This window comes from Eurypyga helias, unplaced genomic scaffold (assembly GCF_000690775.1).
Source record: "Eurypyga helias isolate BGI_N326 unplaced genomic scaffold, ASM69077v1 scaffold36012, whole genome shotgun sequence".
NCBI classification, from domain to species: Eukaryota; Metazoa; Chordata; class Aves; order Eurypygiformes; family Eurypygidae; genus Eurypyga; species Eurypyga helias.
The window spans coordinates 9,444-34,618 of NW_010234669.1; the positions used below are offsets into that span (position 1 = coordinate 9,444).

The window sequence follows — 25,175 nt, forward strand, 5'->3', positions numbered from 1 at the left end:
CCTTGACTTATTGAAATTGAATACTCAGAAAACTATCCAAATTTTGGTGGTGATGCCTGCATTGGTAACATATGATAACCCATGAAATTAAATTCTCGTGTGCTTCCAGGGAATAACTAGCCGCTTTCACTAACATCTCTCGAAAATTCTTAATTAAAAAAAAATGTAATTTAAAGTTAAATTTAAAAAAATAATAATATTGCATTTTATTTTCTACTTTTTTCTTGTTACTAGCAAATGCCTTGAGTTCACTTGTAATATAATTATAATTAGAAGAATCTATGGTGAAGCTATTAATGACTTCTAACATTCAAATTAATTATCTCTGGCCACATGTTATTACATTAAAGATTTTGTTCTGCTAACAAAGAAAACTGGCATGTCATGTTTTACCCTGGAGAGATTATTTCACTGGAAAATGTAGAAGTATCTTTCAAGTTAATTGCAATTCCAGATAGAAACTGCAAGGCAATAATCAGAATTTGATAGTCTTATTCCAGTGGTTAAGAGTCAATTCATGTTACTAGCTTGTTCTCTGTATTTTAAAGAAGCATTAAATATAAGTCCTTGTGTTACTTAAAAAAACCCAAAAAGCATAAAGATTTCAGTATCTAAAACTGTAAAATTAGTTTTACGATCTTAAAATTGATGCCAGTTTCTATTTGTTTCTGAAAAAAGTTTGATAAGTTTTAGTAGTTGAAAAAGCGATTGTGCCTGTTTAAAGCAACTTGCAGTTTGTATTATATAAATATTTTGATGTCCTGTAGACTTCGTGATGTGAATCACTTGCTCATTGGAATTTTTAAAAATCTTTCACAGGAGGGCCATTTTTTCCACCTTTGTTAGAATTTCTGTGGTTGGTTGTAGTTCCCTTTAGCTGTCATTCTTTCTTTGCATTACAGCATGGCAGTTGAATGTAAAATGATTAGTAGAGACTTTTGTTTCTCAAGGATAACTCTTTTTTTCCTTTCCCCAGAGGATAGTTGAACTGTTGTCTACCAGGCTGTTAATTGCTTACTGTTCTTTTGTCAGTATGGTGTTTTAATAAATTAAGAAACCCTTATTAATATGTGAGTTTAAGAATAAATACTGCATCACACTGGATCTCCTCTCCTCAATGCTTTCCAGTTTATGATCCCTAAGAGTGAATGATTTAAACGCTTAGGAGAGTATTTGGAGCAGAGAGAGGATATTATTAACTCTTATTTTCAGATTTCTGAAACTGGGTTAAGCCGAAGTATCTATAAACTCTTATCTAAGTGATTGAAGACACTGTAATTTTGAAGACATATTTGCTGAAGACGGTCCCACTGTCTCAGCTGCTGAAGTTTGACCTTGGTTTGAGACAAGCTAGCATAGTCTGGCCTGCAGGTGTAGGAAGAGCTTTATCTTGCGTTATCGCCATGCCTCGCATCTACCCTGCCTTCCTTAACCGAAAGAAGCAATCTGTTTCACAGGATGGCAGATGCTTTTGGGTGCCTGCCGTCCTTGTGAAATAGTGCTGGGCTAATTGGGAGTGTTTGATAAACTAAAACTAGGAGCCAGCTGTACCACAGCGATGTATTTGATGCAAAATAAACAGGAGGTCCCTAGGTCGGCTCTGAATTTGAAAACTTGTGTGCCAGGAAAAAATATGGAGGTGAATGGGTAGAAGCAGAGCTCAGCTCTGAGACAGCTGTGCTGCTTTGCAGAACCCGAGCTGCACCCTAAGGTACCTGTTTGATCTGTCAATTTTTCCTAAAGCCTCTGACAAAAAGGATCACATACTTAAAAAATTATGAGGGTAAATGAGGTTACATGCATATTTAGAATGTTTTTTACACATCATGTAAGGGTTTGTTGCCATAGAGAGTAGTCATGTGATTATGTATGTTAAAAAAGGCATTTGTTTTCTTCCTCTGAGTATTGTGCACTTTAGATGTCATAGCAGAGAACTTACGTGGTCTGTTTGGTTTTATGGTCTCATTTGCTTTCTTAGTGAAACTACATTTTTATTGTAGCTGAATGAATTGATGCCTTTATTAGGATTTTTTGATTAACACTTTTAGCTTATTAAAGACAATCACTTCAAGTGTATCATCTACTGTGTTTGATTTTCCTTTTTTTCTTTAATGGAGAAATTTACCAACGATTGAATACAAAGTTACAAAAATGAGTGAGGAAATCACTAAACTTTTAAGCTCTTGAAGTCTGGAGAAATGTTCTGGAGAAGTATCTTTGTGTGCTTGCCTGGTTCCTATACTGTTTTGTAGGCATCTCTTTTTAGGTCCAGCTGGAGACAGCGTAGTGGATGGGTGCTGGGTCTGATCCAGTACGGCTGTGTCTGTGGTCTCCTTTTATGATGATTATTTTTAATAAAGTGATACTTGATTTAATAAATTCCTAAACTCAGAAGTTAAGGAAAGGATCAAAATCCTGGTCGTTTTAATATCTTTTCTGTGTAGCTTTAAATGTATTGAATTGATCCTATTAAAAATAAGCCAGTACAGTGATTTTCTATTCTCTAAGGGTTAAAAAAAAAAAAAGCTTAGTGCTTGAATAACAGACCTAAATATGTGTGTTTCGTACCGCCAAGTTCCCCTGAGAAATGGGGGAATAGGGCTTTTCTGGGAACAAGGATACTTTTAGTTGCTTAAACAAGGATTTAGATACCTAGTTCAGGACATCTGCATGGGAAAGACTGAGCCTTATCAGATTTCCCTCTCTTTTCTTGACCTGAGTTTAGTTCTTTTTAAAGTTTGCAATATATGCTTATTCCAGTAATACAGTCTACAGATTTAGAAATGTAATGGCAGCTTTATGAGGGCTTAGAGAAAGGAATTCATAAAATCTAACTGTCAGTGAGTGGTGATGCCAATCTCTAGGCTTTCTCTGTAGGCAGTGGAGAGAGTTAGCCTTTCTAGGGAGGAAATCAAAGCAGTAGCTTGATTTAGCCCCTCTGAATTCACTTTACAATTTAAGGGTGTATGTGACCTTGCTAGGCTTAAGTTAAATGTTCTGCTTGCCCTTTTTAATAAACGCTTTTGTCTTTATTCTTTTAAAATGGTCATTAAACATAGGTTTTATGGGAAAGGCAAGTTCAAATACTTTTAAACACTAAAGCAAATAACTTAAGACCTATCACAGAAAATACTGTGTACATGTCTGGAAAACTCCTTCAAAAGCATATGAAAATGGTCTTTATTTTTTGGCAACCGTGATAGCTTTCACACCACAGTTTCATTTGCTTCAGTCCTTTGGTAGAAATCCTGTGAATATATTTAAAAAGAACGGCTTGTATTTTGTAGGAACTTGTATTTAAAACATGGAAGACAAACTCCGTAGGCTTGATGTGGCAGTTTAAGACGTTACTGTCTACTTCATGCAGCAGAGTTGGCAAAAATAAATCATAAAAGTCTGCGTTTCCATTGTGTCTTCACTGCCAGTTTAAGCAGATGCTGGGACTTGACTCGAAGGTTCTGAAGTCTTGTCATATTTTCCTTTTGCTGGGTTGGGGAGGGGGTTGGGGAGTGGAAGGCAGTACTGCAAGAGAAGGTCAAAGCAGAGAGTGGGAGATGATAGCATTTCCAACTGGTTCAGGAGAAACTGTCAAAGATATTTTACCGCTGCTTTAAATCAGTTACTATTTCTGGGTAAAAGATTGTGTCTCATGTTTTGCATTTCCAGATGGACCTTCAACTGATAAAGACTCTGAAGAAAAGAAAAAGGAGCCTGCATCTTCTTCACAAAACAGCCCTGAAGCAAGAGAAGAAAGGTGCTTGACTCTTTGTGACTATACAAATAATCTCACTCAGTATAAATTCACATTAAACTACTTCATTCAAAATTGTCATGTTAGAGACAGCTTCCACATTCTTTTCTGAAATACGTAGGGTTGTACAAGAAATGGTATGTTGTTAGGGAAGTAAATCCTGCTGCTGCTGACATTAAAAAAAGGTGAAAGCCACAGGTCAAGATATGGCCAGACTAGTTATTGTTTATTCCATCTGTCTCATCTGTCAAATACTCCTCCTTCTCCCAGTGCTAGCACTGAGCTTTGAAAACTGTAAAGCAACTTTCAGTCACAGCTTTGGGATAATTGTGTCAGAGATTTAGAATACTTCTATTGTCTGTTAGCTTTTATGTTTAACAAACAATCTCATTTTTTTGTAAACACAAAATAAGGTTATCAGAAAAAGGAGCCAATGTTGATGACACTGTGGGAGCTGAAGAACATTTGCAAAATAGTATCTGCTAGCCCTTCTACTATCTGCAAAACCATCTGGTTTTAGTGAATCTGCTTCCAGCAGCCATTTTCCAATTGAAATTTAAGCTCTAACCATTTGTCCTGATGCAAGCTGAAAAGCTGAAAAGTTTTTGTGTGGCAGTTTGTGAAGCTATGTTAATTATTTGTGATTGTGGTACAGCTTCGGTATGGTAAACCGACTGAATGCAGTGCATTCACTGCAGGCTGAATGTTAGTATCATGTAGCTTCACTGTTTTGTAGAATAAAGTTCCATGGGAGAGAAAAAAAGTTTTTATATTAATGTAGGGAACTGAGAAGTAAAACGTATATGCCACATAATGGCATGAAATACCTGCTGTGTCTCTATTGTGGAATACCCTGGTGAATATTCTGAAGACACTTTTAAAATTATACTTACGCTAGAGCTAAAAGTATTAAAACAAGTGGCCTGTGTTCTTTTTTTGGAGTACCATCAAATGGATACAGCAAAAGACCTGTGTTTTGCCCTGGAAGAAAGTTATTTGAAGAGGGAGAAAGAACATTAATAGCAGTTCTTTTTTTGCCTTTTTTTTTTTTTTTTAGCAGTTCAAGTAGCAATTCCAGCAGCAGGAAGGAGGAGGGTAGTGCTCCCTCAAATTCTTTCATCCCTTCTTTTCCCCGGGCTCCAAGCACTTCGGATTCCGTACGAGTGAAATGTAGAGAAATGCTCTCTGCAGCTCTCAGAACAGGAGGTGAGCTTTGTAGACTGTGTTTTCAAGTTTAACTATTTCCTTCTTCTTTATTTGAGTCCATCCCACCCTATCTTTCTCCTGCCCTGTAGGTTAGAATAAACCCCATTAATGTCCGTTTGTGTGTATATACACATAGGCCAGTTCACCCAAGTTGCAATTAATGAGTAACCTCTACGGCACGGGGAAATGTCGAAATCCATTTTTGTTGCTGATGATACAGGACATTTTGTGTCTTCTGTTCATCTGATTTTACCTACAGTGGAATTTCTTTTTAGAAAGGTTATTGCCTCCTTAATGTCTCATTTAAATCTTTTTGTGGAAGCTGAGATATATATATACACATACATACATACATATATACACACACACACTCTCTCTCTCTCTCTCTATATATATATATCTATTTGGTCTTATCTCTGATAGAGAGTGCCACTATATACGTGCCTGCCTTTCTTACACCATAGATCCTGTGGGCCTTCAGATTTGGGGTTTCGAAGGCTGCCTTTTTCTCATTATTTACTCTACATTTTATTGAGATATGCTCAGTAAGAGTCTTGCATTGCTCTATCTTCTTGGGCATCTGTAAATTCCTTGACTTTTCTTTTTCCTTCCTTTCTTTTTCTCCCCTTCATGTACACTTGGGTGACTTTAAACTTGACACGTTGAATGATATGCTAGATAAGGAGCAAACTAAAAGTTGGACTCCTCCAAATGACCTTATTATTGTCTTGTGGGTCCTTCTCTTCTGCCAGAATTTATGGCCCTACTCCTGTTCCTCTGTTCTTAGCTTAGTGTAACCTGACCCAGTGAAAGCAGACATCTGAATCATCCATTTTTATCCTCTTCATTCTTTTATTCTTTCTTGTAAATTCACATAAATCCAGATACAAACAGTAATCAAAGCTGACTGAGGACTATGAATTTGTGGTCCTCTGGATAATTCATAGACTTCTGAAATAATTTGTGACCAAAAAGTTCTGCATAGCATCTTAGTATTCATAATTCTATGTAGTCTTAATTTTGGCTAGTTTTCCAAGAGCTTTTTTTGCTGTGTTATTTTCTACAGCATGTGCAAACTGATTATCCATGGGTTGAATGCAAATCTCAAAAAAATAAGGTTATTTTCTGTTGTTACGGCCTTCTTCACGAGACTGAAGGAGAAATGGTGTTTGGATTGCTCGTTGAAGTACACCTGTGTAAAAAATAAGAAGGAGGAAGCCACATACTGTATCTAATTTGTCCTAAGCTGTCTTGGAAAGGCAGCTGTCTTTCTGAGTAAGGGTTTTGGTCAGAAACAGTAAACAATTATCTTGAGACAATTTAGGTCAAGTGTTGCATTGTCTTAAAGATTGCTGTGGTGCTTCTAATTTGCATGTTTTATGACACATGTCTGCTTTGGATTTAAAAAAAAATTAATACTGTTTCTGTTATTTAATTACTGTGTCTCTTATGAAGTCTTTCTCTTGCATGCATGCAAAACATTCATTGCTTATGCGTGTATTGTGTGGACTGAAAGAATTGATGAAACACAATACAAAATGTTTTCTTTTATAATAATCTGTTCTATGCACAGATATGCTGTGGAAATAGATAATTCCAAGTCTATTAGAATATTGAAATTTTTTCCGTATGGCAAAATTTTCTGTTACTACTTGTGTTTGCAACTAGGTGTCAGAATTTTAGGTTTTGTGAAAGATCTAGGGTTGTATTTTTTTTTTTTAAACTTCTGTTGCTCTTATTTTTGTTCTGCCAAGTAATAATTTAACAAAGTTTTGAAAGGGTAAGTATACAGTAAATTACACTTTCCTATAAAAAAAAGAAAATTCACAGCAATTGTTTCCTAATTATCAGAGTTGGGGATGGGGACTTAGGGATATAGAACACCGAGATTGTCAGGTTGCTAATATTTACTGTTTATTTCCCTCAGATGATTACATTGCTATTGGTGCTGATGAGGAAGAACTGGGTTCTCAGATTGAAGAAGATATCCTTTGTTGTACATCTGTGTACTCTAGAAGAAGAGTATTTTTAAAAAGCATTGATAATGTTAAAATTAATTAACTTGATCTATATATTGAATATTTAAAAAAAATAATTAAAAACAAAAATAGCAGACTGTGTTCAAGACATCACTGCAGAAATACAGCATTTGAAAAACCAGCAAAACCTAAATGATTTGTCTTAAAACATGTAGGAATGTGTGTAGGTGAGTGTGTGTGGGTTTTTTTCAGTTCAGTATGTTTTTCTTGCAGCAGCAATATTATATCTTACTGAAGCATTCAGACATAAAATGCTGAGTTCTTCCATGTAATTTTTAAATATTTTCTTAGTAAAAGTTTTAATATTTTTCTAATGTATTTATTTTGTTTTCTACAAGTTCATTTCTAAACTAATTTGGAATTTTCAAGGGGATTGTTGTGGTAGCAGTGTTTGAATAGTTACAGAGCAGAGGTCTGGGCTTCTTTTTATTTTATTTTTTTCCTTTTGTGGGACTATTCTTAAGCATAGAAGCAGTCTAAGCTTCATGATTCTAACTTGATGTCCTTCAGTGATTACAGTCAACCACCATTCCTGTTAAGGAATTTCCAGTTTCTGTTGAAACCTCCTCTAAGATTTTGTTAGTGAGCTGCTGGTGTTTGAATATTTGGTTTAGAAATCAGTTAATCCTCAGGATGAAGTCAAGGAACTGGACGTAAATTTATGGCTGATTTTTCACAATTACAGTTGAGATCCTGCTACCCAAAAATTCATGTTTCACTGACCGTGTGCCATACCATGATTAGGCTTTGGAAGGACGTGACCTCTGCTGTGTTGGACAGGAAAGTAGCTGTTGGTTGGGTTAGGTGGGGGGGACTTGATCAGCAGTGGAGAAGTACATTGCTTTAGGAAAGCTGCCCCCAAAAATGAATCCTTTATAATGCTCTGTTCTATTTGTTAATGTTTTGTTCCTTAAATCCAAAGCACCTATTTTTCAAGAATTAAAAAACACTGATATGAAATACAAAAACAGGGTACGAAGTAGAATAGCGAATCTCAAGGATGCAAAGAATCCTAACCTAAGGAAAAATGTGTTATGTGGGAACATTCCTCCTGACAAGTTTGCCAAAATGACAGCAGAGGTAAGTAAAGCAAAGGGCTTGAACTATTTCCCTATTGGACTTGCGTCTTGGCCTGCATTTATTAGCCATAAAAATAATTTATGTAAGCTGCCCACACTTTTGAAAGACTGTGGCTTGTTTGTGCCTCTCACAGTCTAAACTAGACAGGGCTGTGTTGGGGCAGAGGGAATGATGGTGGTGTCTGTTAATGGTTCTCAAATACGTGATTTTGTCTGCAAGTCAGAAGACAGGCAAGCTGTTGGGTGTATTTTGTGCTGATTTTAAAAGGCCAAATGATGTATCAGTGATAGTTTAAGTTTAGGAAGATGTAAATATGTCTGGCTAGTGACTCCAAGCTGCTTATCCCCTCCCCTTTCAGGGTTTGTAAGTGTTAGCCTGTCTTGTAATTTGTTTTCCAAATGCTATCCTCTGCTCTTATGCTCCTGTGCAAGGTGTAGCACTGGCTTTAAAGATCAGTCTTCCTCCTGTTGGCATTTTCAGTGTTTATTTAAAGCTATCTCAAATTTGACAGACTACTTCGTGATTTTGAAGGAAACTCTTTACAATTAATAGGAAAACCCATAAATGATAAGGAAAAAATCTAGAAGAATTGCACTTTAAATAAAATTAAATTTATGTGACTGAAAGAATATTTTGGACACTTGAATAGAAATTCCTGTTCGGATGCTCACTGTATTTACAAATCAAAGTAAATCTAGGAAGTCAAATGAAAAAATAATGGGAGAGGAAAAACAAAAGCACAGTTAACTTCTGATTTCAGCTTTGTAGCTCTGTTTGTGCCTGTTAGATTCTACCCCCCACCCCCAAATCAGGTATAAAGGAGTATCTTGGAGACTGAAAGAATTAAATTTATGATCAGGTAATAAAAATTATATTTAGCTTTTTTCTAAAGGAAAGTCTTTTGGGGTTTTTTTGCCTTTTTTCCCTCTAGCTTTACATAAAAGTTAGGGCAAACAGCGACTGCTAAAGGAATGTGTGAAGTAGGTTGTATCTTCAGTGCATATTTTGAGGGTTTTTAATTGTGTGTGTACAAACATACATTTTATGTTATCCAGTGCCCATTCTTTGTTTTAATTAATGTCTTGGATTAAAATCTTAATGGTTAAATAACCCCTTAGTGTTAATATTGCTTCTAAAGTCAAACAGCATTAATACGAGATTTGCATTCCGCATCTACACGGGATGTGGGGTAAACTTTGATTGAAGAAAAATGGAACAACTTGGTCTTGCTGTGCGCACTTGATTGCTGTGCGTAGGGAGTTCTGCACACTAGAACTGTTTTAAAGGAAAACCTGTGGATCTGACCTCTTTGGGTGGTGTTTTGAAGCTAAGCATGTATGACTTCTGGTAACGTAGTAAACTATGGCTGTACTGTCTTTCTCAGTACAAATATGGAAATTGTTAAGATAGTGTAAATTTTTCCTGTAATAATCTGTAGGTCAATGGGATAATTATGCAAGGATCTAACCTAGGGAGAGGATCCTTTTCCTCCTCTCTAGGGAATTTTTAAGTCCTCTTCTACTTTGTCTGTTACACTTCTGAAGTTCAGAAATGCACGTTCAAAGAAGGGTGTTTGATACTGTAACTTTTTTTTTTTTCCCGGCTGCATATGGGAAAAAAGGAACATGTTTTTAACTTTCTGTGAAATATTCCAACTTAAGTCTTGTAAAATTAAAAATATATAGAATTATTTTGCCCTTCAGTAGAGTTATTGTTCCTGGATTCTAAATCAAAAATGTTATGTATTCGCAGAGTAGTAACCTGTTTGACACACAAACTCTCTAGTAAACTCTCTGCTCTTTGTCCATAACAGGAAATGGCAAGTGATGAGCTGAAAGAAATGCGTAAAAACCTGACCAAAGAAGCTATCAGAGAGCACCAGATGGCTAAAACAGGAGGTACCCAAACCGATCTGTTCACATGTGGCAAGTGCAAAAAGAAGAACTGTACATACACCCAGGTACGTGGTTATTAAAAGGACTCTTCATTTTCCTTTTGCAAAACTTAAGTCCTGTGTAAAGATGGTCTGAGGAAAAAGGTTTTAATTACGGAGTAAACTTTTAACAAAATGCTGTCAAATTACAAAATATATGAAGATAGTTGGATCTACTTAGGTGTGCTTCCATAAAGAATGTTTGTTACTAAAGATTTTATGGAAATCCAAGCTGAGTATCTATATAACCCGAAATGTCAATTTCTTTGCAATGCTGACTTTTTGCCGATTGTTTTTATTACATGTTATTAATCTGGTTTTATGTGGAGGAGAGCTAATTTACTGTTTTTCATATGTCTAAACTTTACAGGGGGACTAAATAGTAGAAAATTATACATACATACTAAATATATACTTATGTATATATTTTTATATATGTATAACCTACCGTTTGACTAACACTAGACCCTAATTTACAACTATCCTACAACTTTTTTCTGTTTTAATTAGGAAATATATGCCAGAAGGGCTTTAATTTGTTTAGCAGTGCTTCAGGGCCTGTAATTTTGATTATAGGATCAGTTGTGTTTATAATTTAATATTGTATATCAGATGTTTTAAGTAGAAAGCTGTTTTTCAGTTATGAGACTTTCAAGCCTTTGCATCATTAAACATATATATAGCTCTACTGAACATGTAGTTTTACTGCAGAATCTTTTCCTAGAAGTATGTGCACAGTTTCTGTGCTGAAATTGATATTTTAGTGCTACTAAACCTGTGAAAACATGAGTTCATGATAGCTTTATAGTCTAGACAAAAAATTAGTTTCAGTTGACACAGAAAGTTAGCTTCTATCCAGATGTGTTTCCTTAATGTTACACTTTGATTTTTAAACCTTTACGTTGAACACATCCTAACAAAAGTTGAAGATAGTAATTTTCCTTTTCTGCTCTGGCTCTTGCCTTTGCCAAAGGTTCAAACCCGCAGTGCTGATGAACCCATGACAACGTTTGTTGTTTGTAATGAATGTGGAAACAGATGGAAGGTAAGACTGTCAGACTGTTCTGCATATTTGGTAGCAGACAGCCAGGTTCTGTGGTTAATTTTGGTCTACTGTAAATAACAAGTTACTTTTGGTTATTTCTTAGCCCACTAATGGTGTTGGCTGTTAATACTTCAAAACAGCTTTAGTTTAGAAAAGGGTTTTTGACTGAGGGTACGGGATTACACAAGTAGGGCAGTGGCAAAGGGTGAGAGAAGTCAGGACATTGTCTTAGCCCATGTGATGTTCAGTTACAATACTGCTTTGCCATACAAGGTAGTGGCGAGTTAGTCACTGTATTTTCTCTTTCTACACCTAAATTGTAAGTATTTTTAATCTCTGCTTTGATGAGTGGCATAGGCCTTTTTAGACTTTTTTTTTCCCCCCCCTGCTTTTGTTGGGACGGGATGATAAAAGAAGGGAGGATAAAAACAGTGAGATGACTGCTGCCATATTCCTGTGTCAGGATAAGTGCAGGGCAGTGATAAATTGACTTAATTTTTTTTTTAATTCAGGAAGTGGGAATTATAAAAGCTTCTGAGGAACACTTATAGTCAAATAAAGTGGACAAACACTGAAGTGAAGGCCTGTAAAATTTACAACTTAAGACGTGGTGGCATGCAATACAAAGCACAATTCCCTCATTCCGTTATTTTTCTGTGCTAAGAATGCTGCAGCTCTGCAGAACCATGTTGCACAGCATACATTGAGATTACTGCATAAAACAAAGCTCTTTTATCCATCTTGTTTTACATATCTTATTACTGAATATTGTTCAGATCTGTGATACAAGATACCTAAATAATTTATAAAGAAATTAGTTGATGCAGTGCCTGGAAAAGTTCATTTTTCCTTGTAACCACCACCTTGCAGAAGGTTTTAAAATTGTCCAAATAAAGATGCTTGAGTGAAGGAATGGTTATGATATAAGCAAATGCTTTAACTAGGAATTTCCATATCCTAAGTATGGTGTCACATTTCTATTTCTTCTTGCAAAGATTTAGAAATAAGCTGTGTGAAGTTCTCATAAGAATTCTTTTCTTTTGACAGTTCTGTTAGAAGAAGAAATTGTCAAGACATCTGGACCAGTATGAAAGAGGATTTTGTAATTAGCTTTAAAAACTAGGCTAAGCATCTAGCTTCCTGCAAATGAGAGGATTTTTGGGGTTTGTTTTTGCTTTCCTTTTTTTTTTTTTTTTTTAAAGCAGCATACATGCCTGAAATTAGCCTTTGTTTTGACACAACCATCATTTCCTTAAATGCCTTCCTATAGCTGATAGTCAGTAGGGCCAGGTTGCTCAATTGTATGGTGAATGTTAAAATATTTTTTCATTTTTATAAGTAAGTTGACATTAAACTTTTACCAATTAAACATTGTGGTAATTGGCTTGGTTTTTTCTAACTATGTGAATAATGTACTGTATTTTTTACGGTCTGAAATCTACACTTTCCTCCCATATGTGTTTTACCTCTCCACATCTGTTTGGTTGTAAGGATAGAATTTGTTTCTTGCGGCTGTCTTCACTGGTTTTCCAAAGGAAGAAGGTATCTACTTCTAATTATGTTAAACTCAGTTGTTAACTAATTCACAATTTAGTTAACTCTCTAGTTTGTATGTACTGTTTCTGAATTCAGACTAAATGTGTGGTCATGGGGTTTGGAAATTTATTAGTGGATATGATGACTTCTTTTGCAGTGGTTGGTTAAGCTTGTTCATGTAACTGGGTTTGATCAATGCAATATATTTTGTTGCCCAGAGCATTTATTTTAAATGTTTTAAAATAGTGGGTTAAATCTGCTTTGAATGTTCGGTTTTGCTTAGTGTGCTTGACAGCCAGTTTTGATTTAGACTTCGTAAATAAGCAAAGGCATTGTGTTGTAGGCTGTCCTAATAACACCAGCTAACCAGTTCATCACAATAGAAACTGCTGGGGAGGTAATACTAAATTAAGTTCATATAATGAACTGAACTGAATTCATGAGCTGAATTTCGAGATGTGGAGTATCTGATGTCAATCACAGACATGCAGTTGAGAATAAATTATTCAAGTTAGTGTCTTTTCCATATGTGGAATGATATAAATACTGCTTTCATAGAGCTTGCTTTTTAAAAATGCACATGTTTAGAAGTATTTTCAAATGCGCTTTCGAGGAAAAATATGTCAACATCTTTAGAAAAGATTAAATTCTTTCATTATACCTAAGTTTATATTATTTAATTTATCAAAGCCAGGGGCTGAGGAACCCTATCCTGGCAACGTATGAAGGATTCATGGTGGGATGGGAAGAGTATGTGTGGTTCCTGGAGAATAAATTCCTTGACTGTAAAGGAAACCTAAGATTTTCTATGCTGAATATTTTTTTTGTGTGATGGTGGCCGTTGTAACAAATGAGTTGGAAAAAGTGTGAGCTTTTCAAGGCAAGAATTGTTTGATAAATGATTTATAGAGCAAGTTTTTCCAGTCAGCTTTGCAAGGAAGGAAGTGGCTTTTTTTCTGAAAGAAAAATGATTAAAATATAAGCAGCTTAGTTACAAATATTTTTTAGTCGGCAATTGTTTAGCATTTAATGTTTCTTGCACAACTTTTGTATAAAAATGGTTTAAGCTCCATTTATTTTATATTAATGTCCTAATTCAGAAAACACTTTTTCTACTAATAGAATGGATTTATTTTTAGCCTGTGGGTAGGTCCTTTGGCAGGATTGCTTCTTAAGAGACACAGAAAGAGGCATAATTGATTCCCCACCCCCCCACCATGTTTAAGACAGCAACAAACTAATGACAGATGTTTGGTATCAATTGCAGTGCTTGCTTTGGAGACCATTGTGAAGGAACAAGCCCAAAAAATTGTGTTAAAAATGAAGGCAAATTGGATGACAAGTTAGATCTAAAATTTCACTGCTGTTCACAGCATATATGCAGGGCAGGCACAGGTTGGTTTCACAAAGGTGATAGCACTTTGTGATGTAGGTGCATCCAACTAGGAGTACAAATAAAATTTTTTTTCACCTAATATTACCTTACAGTTGGGCAACAGCTTCATTCTTTCTCTCTTCTGTCCCCGAGGTAAAAAAGGACTGATCCTTTCTCGCAGTGAAAAATGAAGTCTGAGAACTAGATCCAAAAAAGATCATAGGTGTCTAAATTCTATTCATGCTTCATTTTGGTTACCCAAATCAAAAGATAAAACTGCCCAGCAGTGAGCTTTGGCTGCACCTCTGTTCAACGGTTTTCCCAAATGCCTGAAATTGCCCTCCTCTATCAGAGAGGATGCAAAGTCTGAAGGATGTACAGGAGAAGGATGTAGAGGTGGGACTGGGACTGTATCTTATTTCCCCAGCTTGCTGGCTCATCTGCTGGGCTGCACTTGTGCTAGGACTGACCCAGTACCTTCGGGTATTTTATGCGGTGAAACATGCTGGCAGAACTGGTTTCATGGCAGAAGACACATGTTCTTAACTACTGTTTAGAGCAAACTTTAAAAATTATTTCACATTGTGATCTTTCTCATCATTTCCTCTTTTTCCGCTATCCTTTTTAATCAGAAAGTGCATAAGTACATGATGTTTGTGTGCTATATTTTAATACGTATATAGTAGAGCCCTTCATTGTGTGTTTGGGTGTATCTATAATTTTTTTTTTCTTCCTTTGTATTGTGCTAATGACTTTGGAATTTAAAGGTCAGTGTAAAGCACAGTATGTTGGCTGGAGGAGGCCATGCAATTTTAATACTGCTTAGCAGGCTGGTGAAAAGAGCAGTCTTGGAGAGTATGCGTGTTCTGTGGGAGTTACTGGTTTGTGAAGTGCAGACATTGAAGAAGGAATACCAGTGGACTGGAAAGTTGTTAGAGCATAATGATATCCTGCAGTTAGATAAATGCCAAGACAAACCAACCATGCTTATTTTCAAGCTAGGATAAATTGATTTTTTTATAATTTCTTAACTTGATGAATTATAAATAATGTCTTGTGTCAATATGATCGTTTTCTTCTGCTGTTCATGTAACAGCTTGTCTAAAATAACTTTTCCTTTTCAGTGCATCTCACTTTTTCCCTGAGAAAAGTTTGTGCATAATAAGCAAGTATACAGTAATGAAATTTAGTTCAAAACCTGTCTTCTGTGTGGGCAGGTTTTTGTTTCACCCCCTCTTTTTTTCACCCCTACCCCCTTCAATTAAATCCAGCATTAAAACAGTGTCAAAATAGCAGGATACTTAGGGGAGTGGGTTGGTTGTTTTGGTTTTTTTTTTTTTTTTTTGAGACACTCAGGGTATGTAGGGACAAGCATTCTACCGTTGGTGTTGGGTGTAAGCTTAAAACTAAACCACAGCATGAAAATTTAAGATCTTTTTGGGGAAGATAGGGATGGCAAATGTCAGCGTGTTGTAATGCAGAAGTAAAATGAAAATTGCCTAGAGAATTTTAATTGCTTAGAAGTTGTGGCACATGGAAAATAAGCTTAGACATGAATATTTTCTTCTTTTAATAACGTGATGTTAACCATAGAACTGCCCAAGCCAATATAGTTTTCTCTCCCCTCTAATTTCATTGCATATTTTTCTTTCTTTTTCCTGCAGAATAATAGAATATATTGTTTGATATAAAGTACAAGTGTTTGGTCTGTCTTCCAGCTCTTAATGAGGTGTCTTTGCAGGGAAGAGAGATAACATAAAAGAAATGAAATCCTCCATTTGATGAAATGATATGCTTTGAACTTTTTTTGATGTGTGCGTCTGATCTTTGCAGCAAGCTGAATTTGACCTACTTAAACTTACTTGGCCAACTTAAGAGTGTTGGAGCACTCTTACCCGCCCTGATTAAAACAAGTACGGCATCGTCAGTTTGCCTACAAGTTTCCCGGGAAGCTGAAGTTACTACCTGTCACGTAATATTTTATGTCATCTGAAGTTGTATTGATTGTGCCTTGGTTACGTTTAGTAGGAATTCAGCTGAGATAGCATTGATTCGTTAAGCAGTGGTGACTGCTGACCAGAGCGTGTCGTAAGTAACGGTACAGAGAACAGCTTCCTCTTAGCTTACTCATGCAGTCTTGTGCTACAGAGGGCAAAATCGCTTTGTTATGCTGTCTCTGAAGTTTTGGGTTTAAGTTTTTCTGCTGACATGTTGACTTAGTGATTTGTTTTTTGGAAGGAGATGATGGAAACTGGTCCGTAGCTATTGTTAACTTCCCGTGTATCAGTCTCCTCCTGTGGTGCTGTGTAATGAAAAATCTCATGGTTATGTGTTTCATAATGGGAATGCGGTAAGGGGAGAACATGTCTCCTGCTGAGAGCATTGAGGAAACAATTAAATTGATCTCCTAAATTCTGCTTCGTTACTCCCATTTCATTTTTTCAGAGAAAGCCCCCATTTTGTGCTTTTCCTAGGCCTGGAATTAGGCGAAGGGTAGGTTTTAGAGAGGCTACAGTAAACGTCATGAACTGTGCCTGTCTGGTTCTTCCCTTCTGGGAGTATTTATTTATTATAAAGAAGTTACTCTAACATATCTGCACACTGACTCTGCAGATTCAACTTCCTTCCTAGTACCTCCTGTGATTACTCTGTTTGAGGTATGACCAGAAGTCAAGTGCAGTGCTTCGGGGGTACTGTAAATAAATGTGGTTTATTAGAGGATAGAGCTGTTGCTTTTCTTTTGGACAGTCTGAAATTGTGCTGTTGTACAGTAGAAAATGGAATTTTCACACCAGGTGAACGATCCCACTTTTGGGGCAGCAGTGCTGTATCAGAACAGAATAATTCCCGTTTCCTCCTTTTGCCAATTGAATGTGTACATATCAGTAACAGAAACCTTACAAGATCTGTCAGGTAATGGGAGGATTTAATATGTACAAAACCAAGATGGTTGGTACTGCCATTCTCTCAGGAGTGAGTTGTGAAGGGTTTTTACACCTGCCTACTGAGGAAAGAGAAGAATATGTGAGAATTCTTGTGCTTTATTTTGGAATTTAAATGCCCCGACTCTTCTTCCTCTTAAGTAAATAATTTAACTTTATAAACATCAACAACATGAACTTAAAAATGCTTTCAGCAGGCTCTGGTAGTAAAATAACAGTTCTTCAACAGAAGATTTTTATAGGCAGCATTATTTCAACCATTAGCTTTCAAAAACTTGAGATTGCTGTACCGGCTTCCATCAGTGCACCATATAGGCATTAAGTATACCAGGTGGACGTACCTGTATCATATGTGAAACTTTGTCTAGTGTAACCCAGATATTGACAGTCCTGTTTTTGTTTGGTCACAGTGTGGATGGGGCAGCTGGTTTGGTGTTCAAGAACATTCTAACACTCCACTTTTGTTTTCTTGCTCAGTTGGCATTTGTACCTCAGACATATGTTGTAACAGATCTGCATCTGCGTTGTGTGCTGCATTGGAAAAAATACTGCGTTTTTTGAGCAACAACATTTTCTCTTCATGCTCTTCTTCGTTCACTTTTGCAAAGAAACACTGAATTTGATCGGAAGCTGTAGTTAGCCGATTGTGTCGGAGCCTTGTGCGGTTTTAAACCATTCAGTCTGTAGTAAAATTTGCCTGAGTTATTTTCAGGTAAATATGTGATTAATTCTAAATTCCCTGTTGGATTGGTGTAGCCCAGAGTTCCGTTTGTTTTAAAATAAATACATTTAAGAAAAAATTCTATGCTTCAATGGATTTTTCAGATAAGGACTGAAGCAAGTCCTTATAAATAGCAGAGTTCATAAACCGTGGGTAGGAGTCTCTGTGCATTAAGGTATAAATTTGAAGCTGTGCGTCATCGAAGGTGTGTTGGGAGGGTTCCAGCATATTTCGGTTAATAACTTCTCTTACTCTGGAATCCAGACTGACCTGCATATTAAAATAGAAAGTCACGTAAATAATAGTACATGTGGGGTTTTAGGTTTGTTTTATTGGTTGAAAAAGCTTTAGCTGTTTCAGCTGGTGTCCTTCAAGAGTGTGAAAATGCTAAATATACGTCGTCAAAAAATGACTGCGTTGAGATTTGGAAATTAGTAATATCGGGAGTATGGGTAGAGGCGTGTTCTCACTGACTCGGTACAAGGCTGCCTTCAAGCCAAGCACTACTGAAACCTGAGAGGCAGGTGGGCTATTTCCAGACCAACTTCCTGCTCTGTAGTAGAGAGGATTTGTTTTGTGACAGTTCATGTCCTTGGGGAGTTAGTGCTGGTGTAAAGAGACTGAATTTGGGGTAAGCAGTATGACAGAGATGGAAACTGTAACCTGGGAAGCTGTTACTTATTCAAATTCCTGTTAAAGAGCGGGGTGAATTGGTGCAAAACACAGGAATGGCCATATAATGATTCCATGCAACAAGTAATGTGGTCTTTTTTTTTTCTCTGCAAGGCTCTAGTGTCTGTAGAAAGACACTAGTATTACTGCAATAGCCTTAAGCAGCATTTTTGTAAGTACATAAGTATAGCTTGCACTGCAAACAAGTTTAAGTTTTTCAAGGCTATTGTAAGGTTTAAAATTCCAGCCTACGTGGCAGGATTATATTCAAACTGAACTGAGGTGTCTCCAAAACTTGACATATTTGCTAACAGCAAAGTGACAAGTAGTTTTGAAAAATGTCGGGAAGATGGTGTCTTTGTTCTATGCCTTATTTTGTTAGCTGCTCTTTGAGCAATTTGTGCATTGCAAATAACACTTTATCTGTGGTTGCTGTGCTTTTGGAGGGACGCACACGCCCCCTCCCTAGTGCAAAGAAAGTCCAACAAATAAAATTTTAAGTTGAACAAGGATAAAGCGATCGTCTATGTGATTGTGCCTCAAACTAAAGGTTTCACATCAGCATGCCGAGGTAGCACAAGAAGAGCTTTCTTACAGATGGTGAAAGTAGTTTTGACCATCTCACCTCAACAATGGATCTCTTTTTTTTTTTTTTCCCCCTAAATCTCTACTTGATAGAATCACAGAATGGTTAGGGTTGGAAGGGACCTTAAAGACCATCTAGTTCCAACCCCCCTGCCATGGGCAGGGACACCTTCCACTAGACCAGGTTGCTCAAAGCCTCATCCAGCCTGGCCTTGAACACTTCCATGGATGGGGCATCCACAGCTTCTCTGGGCAACTTGATAGAAGAGAGTCTCCCTGAGGATCATTGTAGCTTTAAACACACGATATAACTAACTGTGCAAAGCAGCATCAAAGAATGTACTGGGGAACGTAATACCTCTTTTGGAGAAAGGATGGAAATATAATCTTCATAAATTAGCCTTGCTTTTTCTTCAATGACACTTTTGTTGGATTCTTGTTTCAGTTCCTCACAGGCCATCCAGAAAAGCATGTTTTCCTCGCTGAATTCTGTTCGTAGAAATTCACGGAAAGCATTTCTGCCAGCTGGAGTAAGCATCAACTTGTCAAATGATTGAGCCCAGGCATTTACTTCTTCAAGAGTAGGAGCGGGGCTTGAGGAGAGAGCACAGGAGGAGAGAAGTCAGTGATTGTTACTCAAACTGTTTGCAGCTGTCAGGAGGCATCTGCCATCATGATGGAGCAAAATAGCAAGGTTCATGGGGCTCTTAATTCCTCACCAGAACTACCCAAATGCAAACTCTAGTAAACATATTTATAAGAGGCTTTTTGTAAGTGGGCTTATGAAAATCTCAGATACAGATGATTGCCAGCGCTTTGATGCAGAAATTGCAGTTTACTGCTCAAAGTAATTGCAACAAAGTCATCCCTCTGCAACAACTAAGCATTTTTTACTGTACCTAATATATACATTTTCCTATACCCAATATACATAATATATACCTAATAGTCCTTGTTGGATCATTGTTAAAAACTGACTGAAACTATGTAGAAAGAAGCCATGATTCAAACCCCAGAGGCACCCTCCTGACTGTTACAGTTGTACAGGTGCTCCTACCTGCTTGAGCAATGCTGAAGAGACAGCTGCCTGACTCTTGGGAAGATCTGAGCTCTGTTATTTTTGTATGGCTGAGCACTGCCAGTTAGCTTCACTACCTAGTTGCTGGGTGGGAACAGGATGTGTTTAAGAATTATTTCAGAAAAAAAGGGGGACTGTTTACAATGCTGCTTTTGATCTGCCATGTTATGAAAGGAGGGATGTGGTTACATGCTGCATATAAATAAACTGAAAGATTATAGATCAGACCTTTTGTTCCTTAGGAAGTAAGAGACCAATGATTGCAAATTCAGCATAAATGACAAATAATTATTTGCATATTTCAGGTAATTCACTTTAATTATTTCGTATAGTTTGTTGGGTTTAGTGTGGTTTTCATTTTAGCTTGACAAGTGAAGACCATACCTTTCCTCGCAGTTTGGAATACCCTCTGCTTGGAGTTCATGAGATGTTCTCCTTGCTCTCTCTTCCTCTTGATTTCTAACAGTAAGACTGCAAGGGAGCAAACACAGTTTTAGTCAACTTACAGAGGAAAAGGCTGAACGTACACCAGGTGCTCTCCCTCTGATTTAAAAAAAAAAAATCAGCTGAAAGGACAGAAGCTACCAGTAGCTCTGTTACCCATAGTCACACTCTGACATTAATTTTGCAGTTGTATAAACCTGGCAGACTTTAATGTACCTGAACACTGTGCATTACTGTATCACATAGACTTTCTTTACAAGGATCATAGATGCATAGAGTATCTTGAGCTGGAAGGGACCCATAAGGATCATAGAGTCCAATTCCTTATATCTATGTACCTATGAGTATACATGGGATGTATACATGTACATACGTGCATACGTGAGTACCCTTTATCACATACTAAATCTATTCTCCACTGACACTGTAATGTGTATGCTTGATGCAGTATTTCTACTTAAGTTTGAGCAGATACACTGCTTTTATCTGAGTTGGATTTCAAGGTGGGTTGTTTTCAGGTTTGGTTTTGGTTTGTTTGTTTTTCTCCTTGGCTATTTTTTATACCCATAGGGCATGATGAGGACCAAGATTCTGGTTTAGGATGGTGATAAGCCATGTTACAAGAAAGCCAGAGTTCAGAGGCTGGAGCACAAGTTTTAAGCAGTTTAGACACTTCTGTATGTGTTGTTGAAGGTGTAAGCAGCTTTCAGAGTTCAGATGTAGACATAGCCAGATTATGTCAATTGACTTTAAGAAAGTGCTGGTATATGCTTCAAAATGTGAGGCCTGGAGCACAAAGAGCAGATATGTCATAGCTGAATATCCTTTCGAGTATATCTGACTGGAAAGGAGTATAAGCTTGTTTGTAGCGTTACCAAAAAAATAAATGTTTGCTGCAGTCACTAGTGATCACTGAGAGAGAGTCTTTCATGTCTCATGGAAGGATAGCTGTCAACTCCGTCTGCCTTCATCATTAAGAATTCCTTTTGCAGCTGCAGATGATTATTTTTCATTTGAGAATATACATATTTCTTCCTAGGGAATGGGGACTGTGTTCCAGTTTGTAGACTGTCATTGTTTAGTGAGAAATGCCTGTGCATACACACGCATACATTCATCTAATCTGTAAAGCTGCTTAAAATTTGTCAAGAAGAAAAGGTCCCAGTCAGCTATAACCTGTAATTTGTATGAAACGGGTCCTCCAGCTGAGGAGGCAATAAAGCAATACAGTTGTTATAACTTTTCGAGAATGTCAACCTTCATTTCTTCATTTGTGTCTTGCCTATCTTTAATGCTGATGTTGTGAAAGTTTTGTGGCCTTAATCCTTAAGAATCTCCTTTATCTCTAGTAAGGCTTTTTGTTAAACCAGTTGATTTTTTTCTGCCTTCGAAACTCATGGCTTTGTCTTATTTGCAGCCTTACTATTTAATCTCCTTCTCTTTCTTTCTCCAGTGTTAGTCCGTCCTCTGCAGAGACCTGTTTTTCTCTTTGCCAAGGCAGTCCATGCATAGAAGGGGTAGGGAAGCTTTCCTATTGCTCAGAGAGAGAGCAGCTATTGCAAACATGTATTTCTCTACAATATCTGAACCATACGTTCGAACCAATGAACAGTTTGAATTTACCTTTCTGAAAAAAGTAGTAGTTAATGTTAGTTCTATGTTCTTTTGGGTCGTATAGTTCTCCATCCTTCACTACTCTTTCTACCTGTGATTCTGGCCTTTGTTTTTTTTAATATGAAAAGTCCTGTATTATGTATTCCTCACACACAGACAAGAGGTGATACGCTTGTCAGAGTTATTTTTGGATTGACGGGAGCCAACAGATCCAACAGAAAGGATTACAGTCTTCATAGCATAATGCAGGAAAGGGGTAAAAGACAAAAGAAATAACCTTTCTTAAGAGAACATGCCGTGCCTCAGACAATGACTTGCAGGCGGGCTTTTTCCCTCGAAATGTACAGGTAAACAGAAAAAAAGAGACTAGTGCAATATTGCATATTCTCAGCATGTGGAAGAGTAACAGGCTGGAGGTTGAGTTCTAGCTGTAGGAATGAACACAGGCTCTGAGCATCCAGCTGAGAGACTCATTTCACCCTTTCTTGATTCTAGATCTACTATGAAGAGTATGTGGAGTATTGGATGTTCAGCAACTCAGCTGCATGACTCATGTAGACTGTTATTTTTATTCCTATTCATAATTTTTCTGCTCAAAGTACTTGAGCTATTTTGAGGAAAGGCTCTATGAATAGGGAATATAAATAGCTTAATTACGGTTTGTTTTGCATTTCTTGCTACTAGAAAACAATTGCTCTCAAAAAAAATCAGAAATAATTTGAAAGCTAAACCAAGCTGTTCTGTTTTGGAGCCTTGTACTGGTTTCCCAGATGATTCTGAAATGCAAAAAGGAGTTGTAAGCATCATGAAAATTTGGGTACTTTCACATACCCTATTAAGTAAATTGCTTTCTTTGAATTGTTTGACTGGTGAGGTGCACAGAAAATGAGCATCCTAGAAAACATCAGGTAAAATGGAAAAAAGCACTTTATCAACAACTGAGAAGATAAAATGCAAATTTTATGTTCTCTGACATAGTAGATAAATGTGCTTTATTATGTTTCCTTTTATGGAAAGATGTGTGTTTATGTAATATGCTGCTCTAGATCGAGCCACTTTGGACATCTGTTCAGATGACACTAGAATTTGTATGGCGATGCTTTAACATAGATGCAATTCTGCAAGGTAGCAAACTCTGATCCTGTACAGGCACGGCACTTCCTGTCTCTTTAAAATCTGCCTTAGTTTACCTCTAAGCACCTGCTGAAAAGCTTGGTGGGATCAGAGCCAGAGTACTTGGCATCTTGCAGAACCCAAATCCAAACAGCCCTTTGGCCTTGTAATACTTAGTATGTGCATAAGAGAGGGCAGAATTGGGTATCTTGGCTTCCGATGAGCTGAGTGCCAGTAGCAGAGGAATGATAACCTGCCCTTCCCTTGCTTTCTAAGGGTGTGATCCAAAGCATTTGCTACCAGGTGCTCTTGGGAAAAAATAATGGTGGAATAGTTGGCCAGCCTGGGCTGCAAGGTTATTTTATAACTTCATCCCTTCACCTGAGTGCCAGGTTTGATTGCTGTGAAGTGTTTGTGTGGTGGATGGTGTGTTTATTAGAAGCACTCAGTTTGCTGTCAGTGGTTGGTTGAACTACTGTGCCTGTTCAAGACTTTTTTTTTTTCTTTATTTTAGTGCAAGTTCTGGTCTCGCCTGTTAATTAACACTTGGCCCTGAACAGATACAGGACTTTTGAGTATGTGAGGCTTTACTTCAGTTTTGAATGAAATCACTTGGATCTGGAGGAGCTGGTAAGAGAGGGAAAGTGAACACATCGTTAGTTCAAGGAATCAAGTGATTCCTTTTCCTCTTTTGCTTTGCCTCCCTGATAAATTTTCCTCCTTAACACCTTGTAGTAGGAATTGTGCAGAATTACGTTCGGCTTAGCTCCTCATCTTCAGCAAATACCCACAATGCTTAAAGGAAGGATTAACTTCATATGAGTTGCAAGTGCCATGAGTCAGCAGCGCTAATTAATGACAACAGGTCTAGTTGTCTTCAAAACAACAGAACAGTGCTCGGCACCTGATTATTCATTTTCTGACCTACAAATTCTTCCACCTACTCCTGACTCCATTTAACATAGTCTGTGCTGCTTGGTAAGTCCTGAATCTAAAGCTGTGGTGTCTTCTGGCTTTCAGTTTTTAGTGGAAGCCCTGGTGAAGCTCAAGGCTGAGGAGCACCAGTCCCGCACAAAACAGACTTCCCAGTACACAGTATCGACAACCAAAGCACAACAGAGATACTGTACAGAGACTTAAATCTTATTTCAGTGACAGGAAAAATAAGAGTAAACTGGAGTAGAAGGTTGTGTCTAGTACTACAGCACAGTCATCTCTCTGAGTCCCAGAATTACAGAATTACCCAGGTGGTTTGTTTGGCTTATGCTGACCTATAGACTGGCTGTTGCCTCCCTCCCCGGCTACTCTCTTCCCCAGAGGTTTGGATGAGAGGGGTTACCATGAGCAGCTGCAGCAACAGCACCAACAGAAGCAGCAGGCATTGGACCCTCGGTTTCCTGCGCTGTGCTGAGCCTGGGCAGCGCCTGGGGTCTCCTGGGTCGTAGACATCTGCCGTTTGCGCATCTCCGTCCGCTCTGATCCCATGGGCTGCAAGACAGCAGGAGAAGGTGGAAGTCAGAAGCATCTCTCTCGTTCTTTTTTTCCTTTTGTTTGCTTTAAAAGTCTTGCCAAGAATTGCTGAAGGCCACAGCTCCAGTGGAACTGAAAAGCTAAATGCTCGATCTAAGGTTCTTTGGATCTTTGGAAGATTGACTCATTCCATTTATGTGCTGTGATGGAAGGCAAGTGGCTAATGAATTCTGTACGTGTGTGGGAATACAGGGAGAAGGGTAATGCAGGGAGAAAAAGGTGGGAGTGAGGGGTCTCAGTGAGCTGCAGCTCTTAGCACAGTGGTGTATAAGCCTGGGAGTTGAAAGGGGTTTCCTGTGGTTTTGACTTCAAGGTCAGTCCTAAAGAAAATGGTGCAGGATAGAGGTAGTTAGAGCCTGTCTGTCTGTCTTGCGTTTCTCTTGATTAGCCAAGGCACAGGCTTCGTGATGCTTGAGTGAGGCACCTGAACTCTCCTGACAATCTGGCCTTGCTGAGTACTGAGGATGTCTCAGACCTGCTGGGCGCCCTGTAGCAAAGGGATAGGACCAAT

General features: G+C 37.7%; 2 protein-coding genes across 2 annotated transcripts in view; one reads left to right on the plus strand and one right to left on the minus strand.

The window, feature by feature from the left end:
- Positions 1 to 12,643, plus strand: part of TCEA1 (transcription elongation factor A (SII), 1) — a 17,638-nt gene extending 4,995 nt beyond the window's left edge. The window contains exons 2-8 of the mRNA XM_010146522.1: positions 3,667 to 3,754; positions 4,809 to 4,957; positions 6,885 to 6,941; positions 7,922 to 8,076; positions 9,890 to 10,036; positions 10,983 to 11,054; positions 12,102 to 12,643. Coding sequence (XP_010144824.1) covers positions 3,667 to 3,754; positions 4,809 to 4,957; positions 6,885 to 6,941; positions 7,922 to 8,076; positions 9,890 to 10,036; positions 10,983 to 11,054; positions 12,102 to 12,110 — 677 coding nt within the window. The 3' untranslated portion in view covers positions 12,111 to 12,643. The remainder of the gene's footprint in view (positions 1 to 3,666; positions 3,755 to 4,808; positions 4,958 to 6,884; positions 6,942 to 7,921; positions 8,077 to 9,889; positions 10,037 to 10,982; positions 11,055 to 12,101) is intronic.
- A 4,347-nt stretch (positions 12,644 to 16,990) lies between these two features.
- Positions 16,991 to 24,622, minus strand: RGS20 (regulator of G-protein signaling 20). Its single transcript, XM_010146523.1, has 4 exons — positions 24,474 to 24,622; positions 20,348 to 20,434; positions 19,244 to 19,478; positions 16,991 to 17,898 (listed from the first exon to the last, which is right to left on the minus strand). The coding sequence occupies exons 1-4, from the start codon at positions 24,617 to 24,619 to the stop codon at positions 17,710 to 17,712; spliced, it is 657 nt and encodes a 218-aa protein (XP_010144825.1). The 5' UTR covers positions 24,620 to 24,622; the 3' UTR covers positions 16,991 to 17,709.
- Positions 24,623 to 25,175: the final 553 nt, after the last annotated feature.

Coding starts and splice junctions, on each gene's coding strand:
- RGS20 (XM_010146523.1), bottom strand. CDS start 24,619: ATGGGATCAGAGCGGACGGAGATGCGCAAACGGCAGATGTCTACGACC. Junction 19,479..20,347: donor ATTCCAAACTGCGAGGAAAG/GTATGGTCTTCA, acceptor TCTCTCCTCAAG/CCCCGCTCCTACTCTTGAAG. Junction 17,899..19,243: donor CCATCCTTTCTCCAAAAGAG/GTATTACGTTCC, acceptor TTTAATATGCAG/GTCAGTCTGGATTCCAGAGT.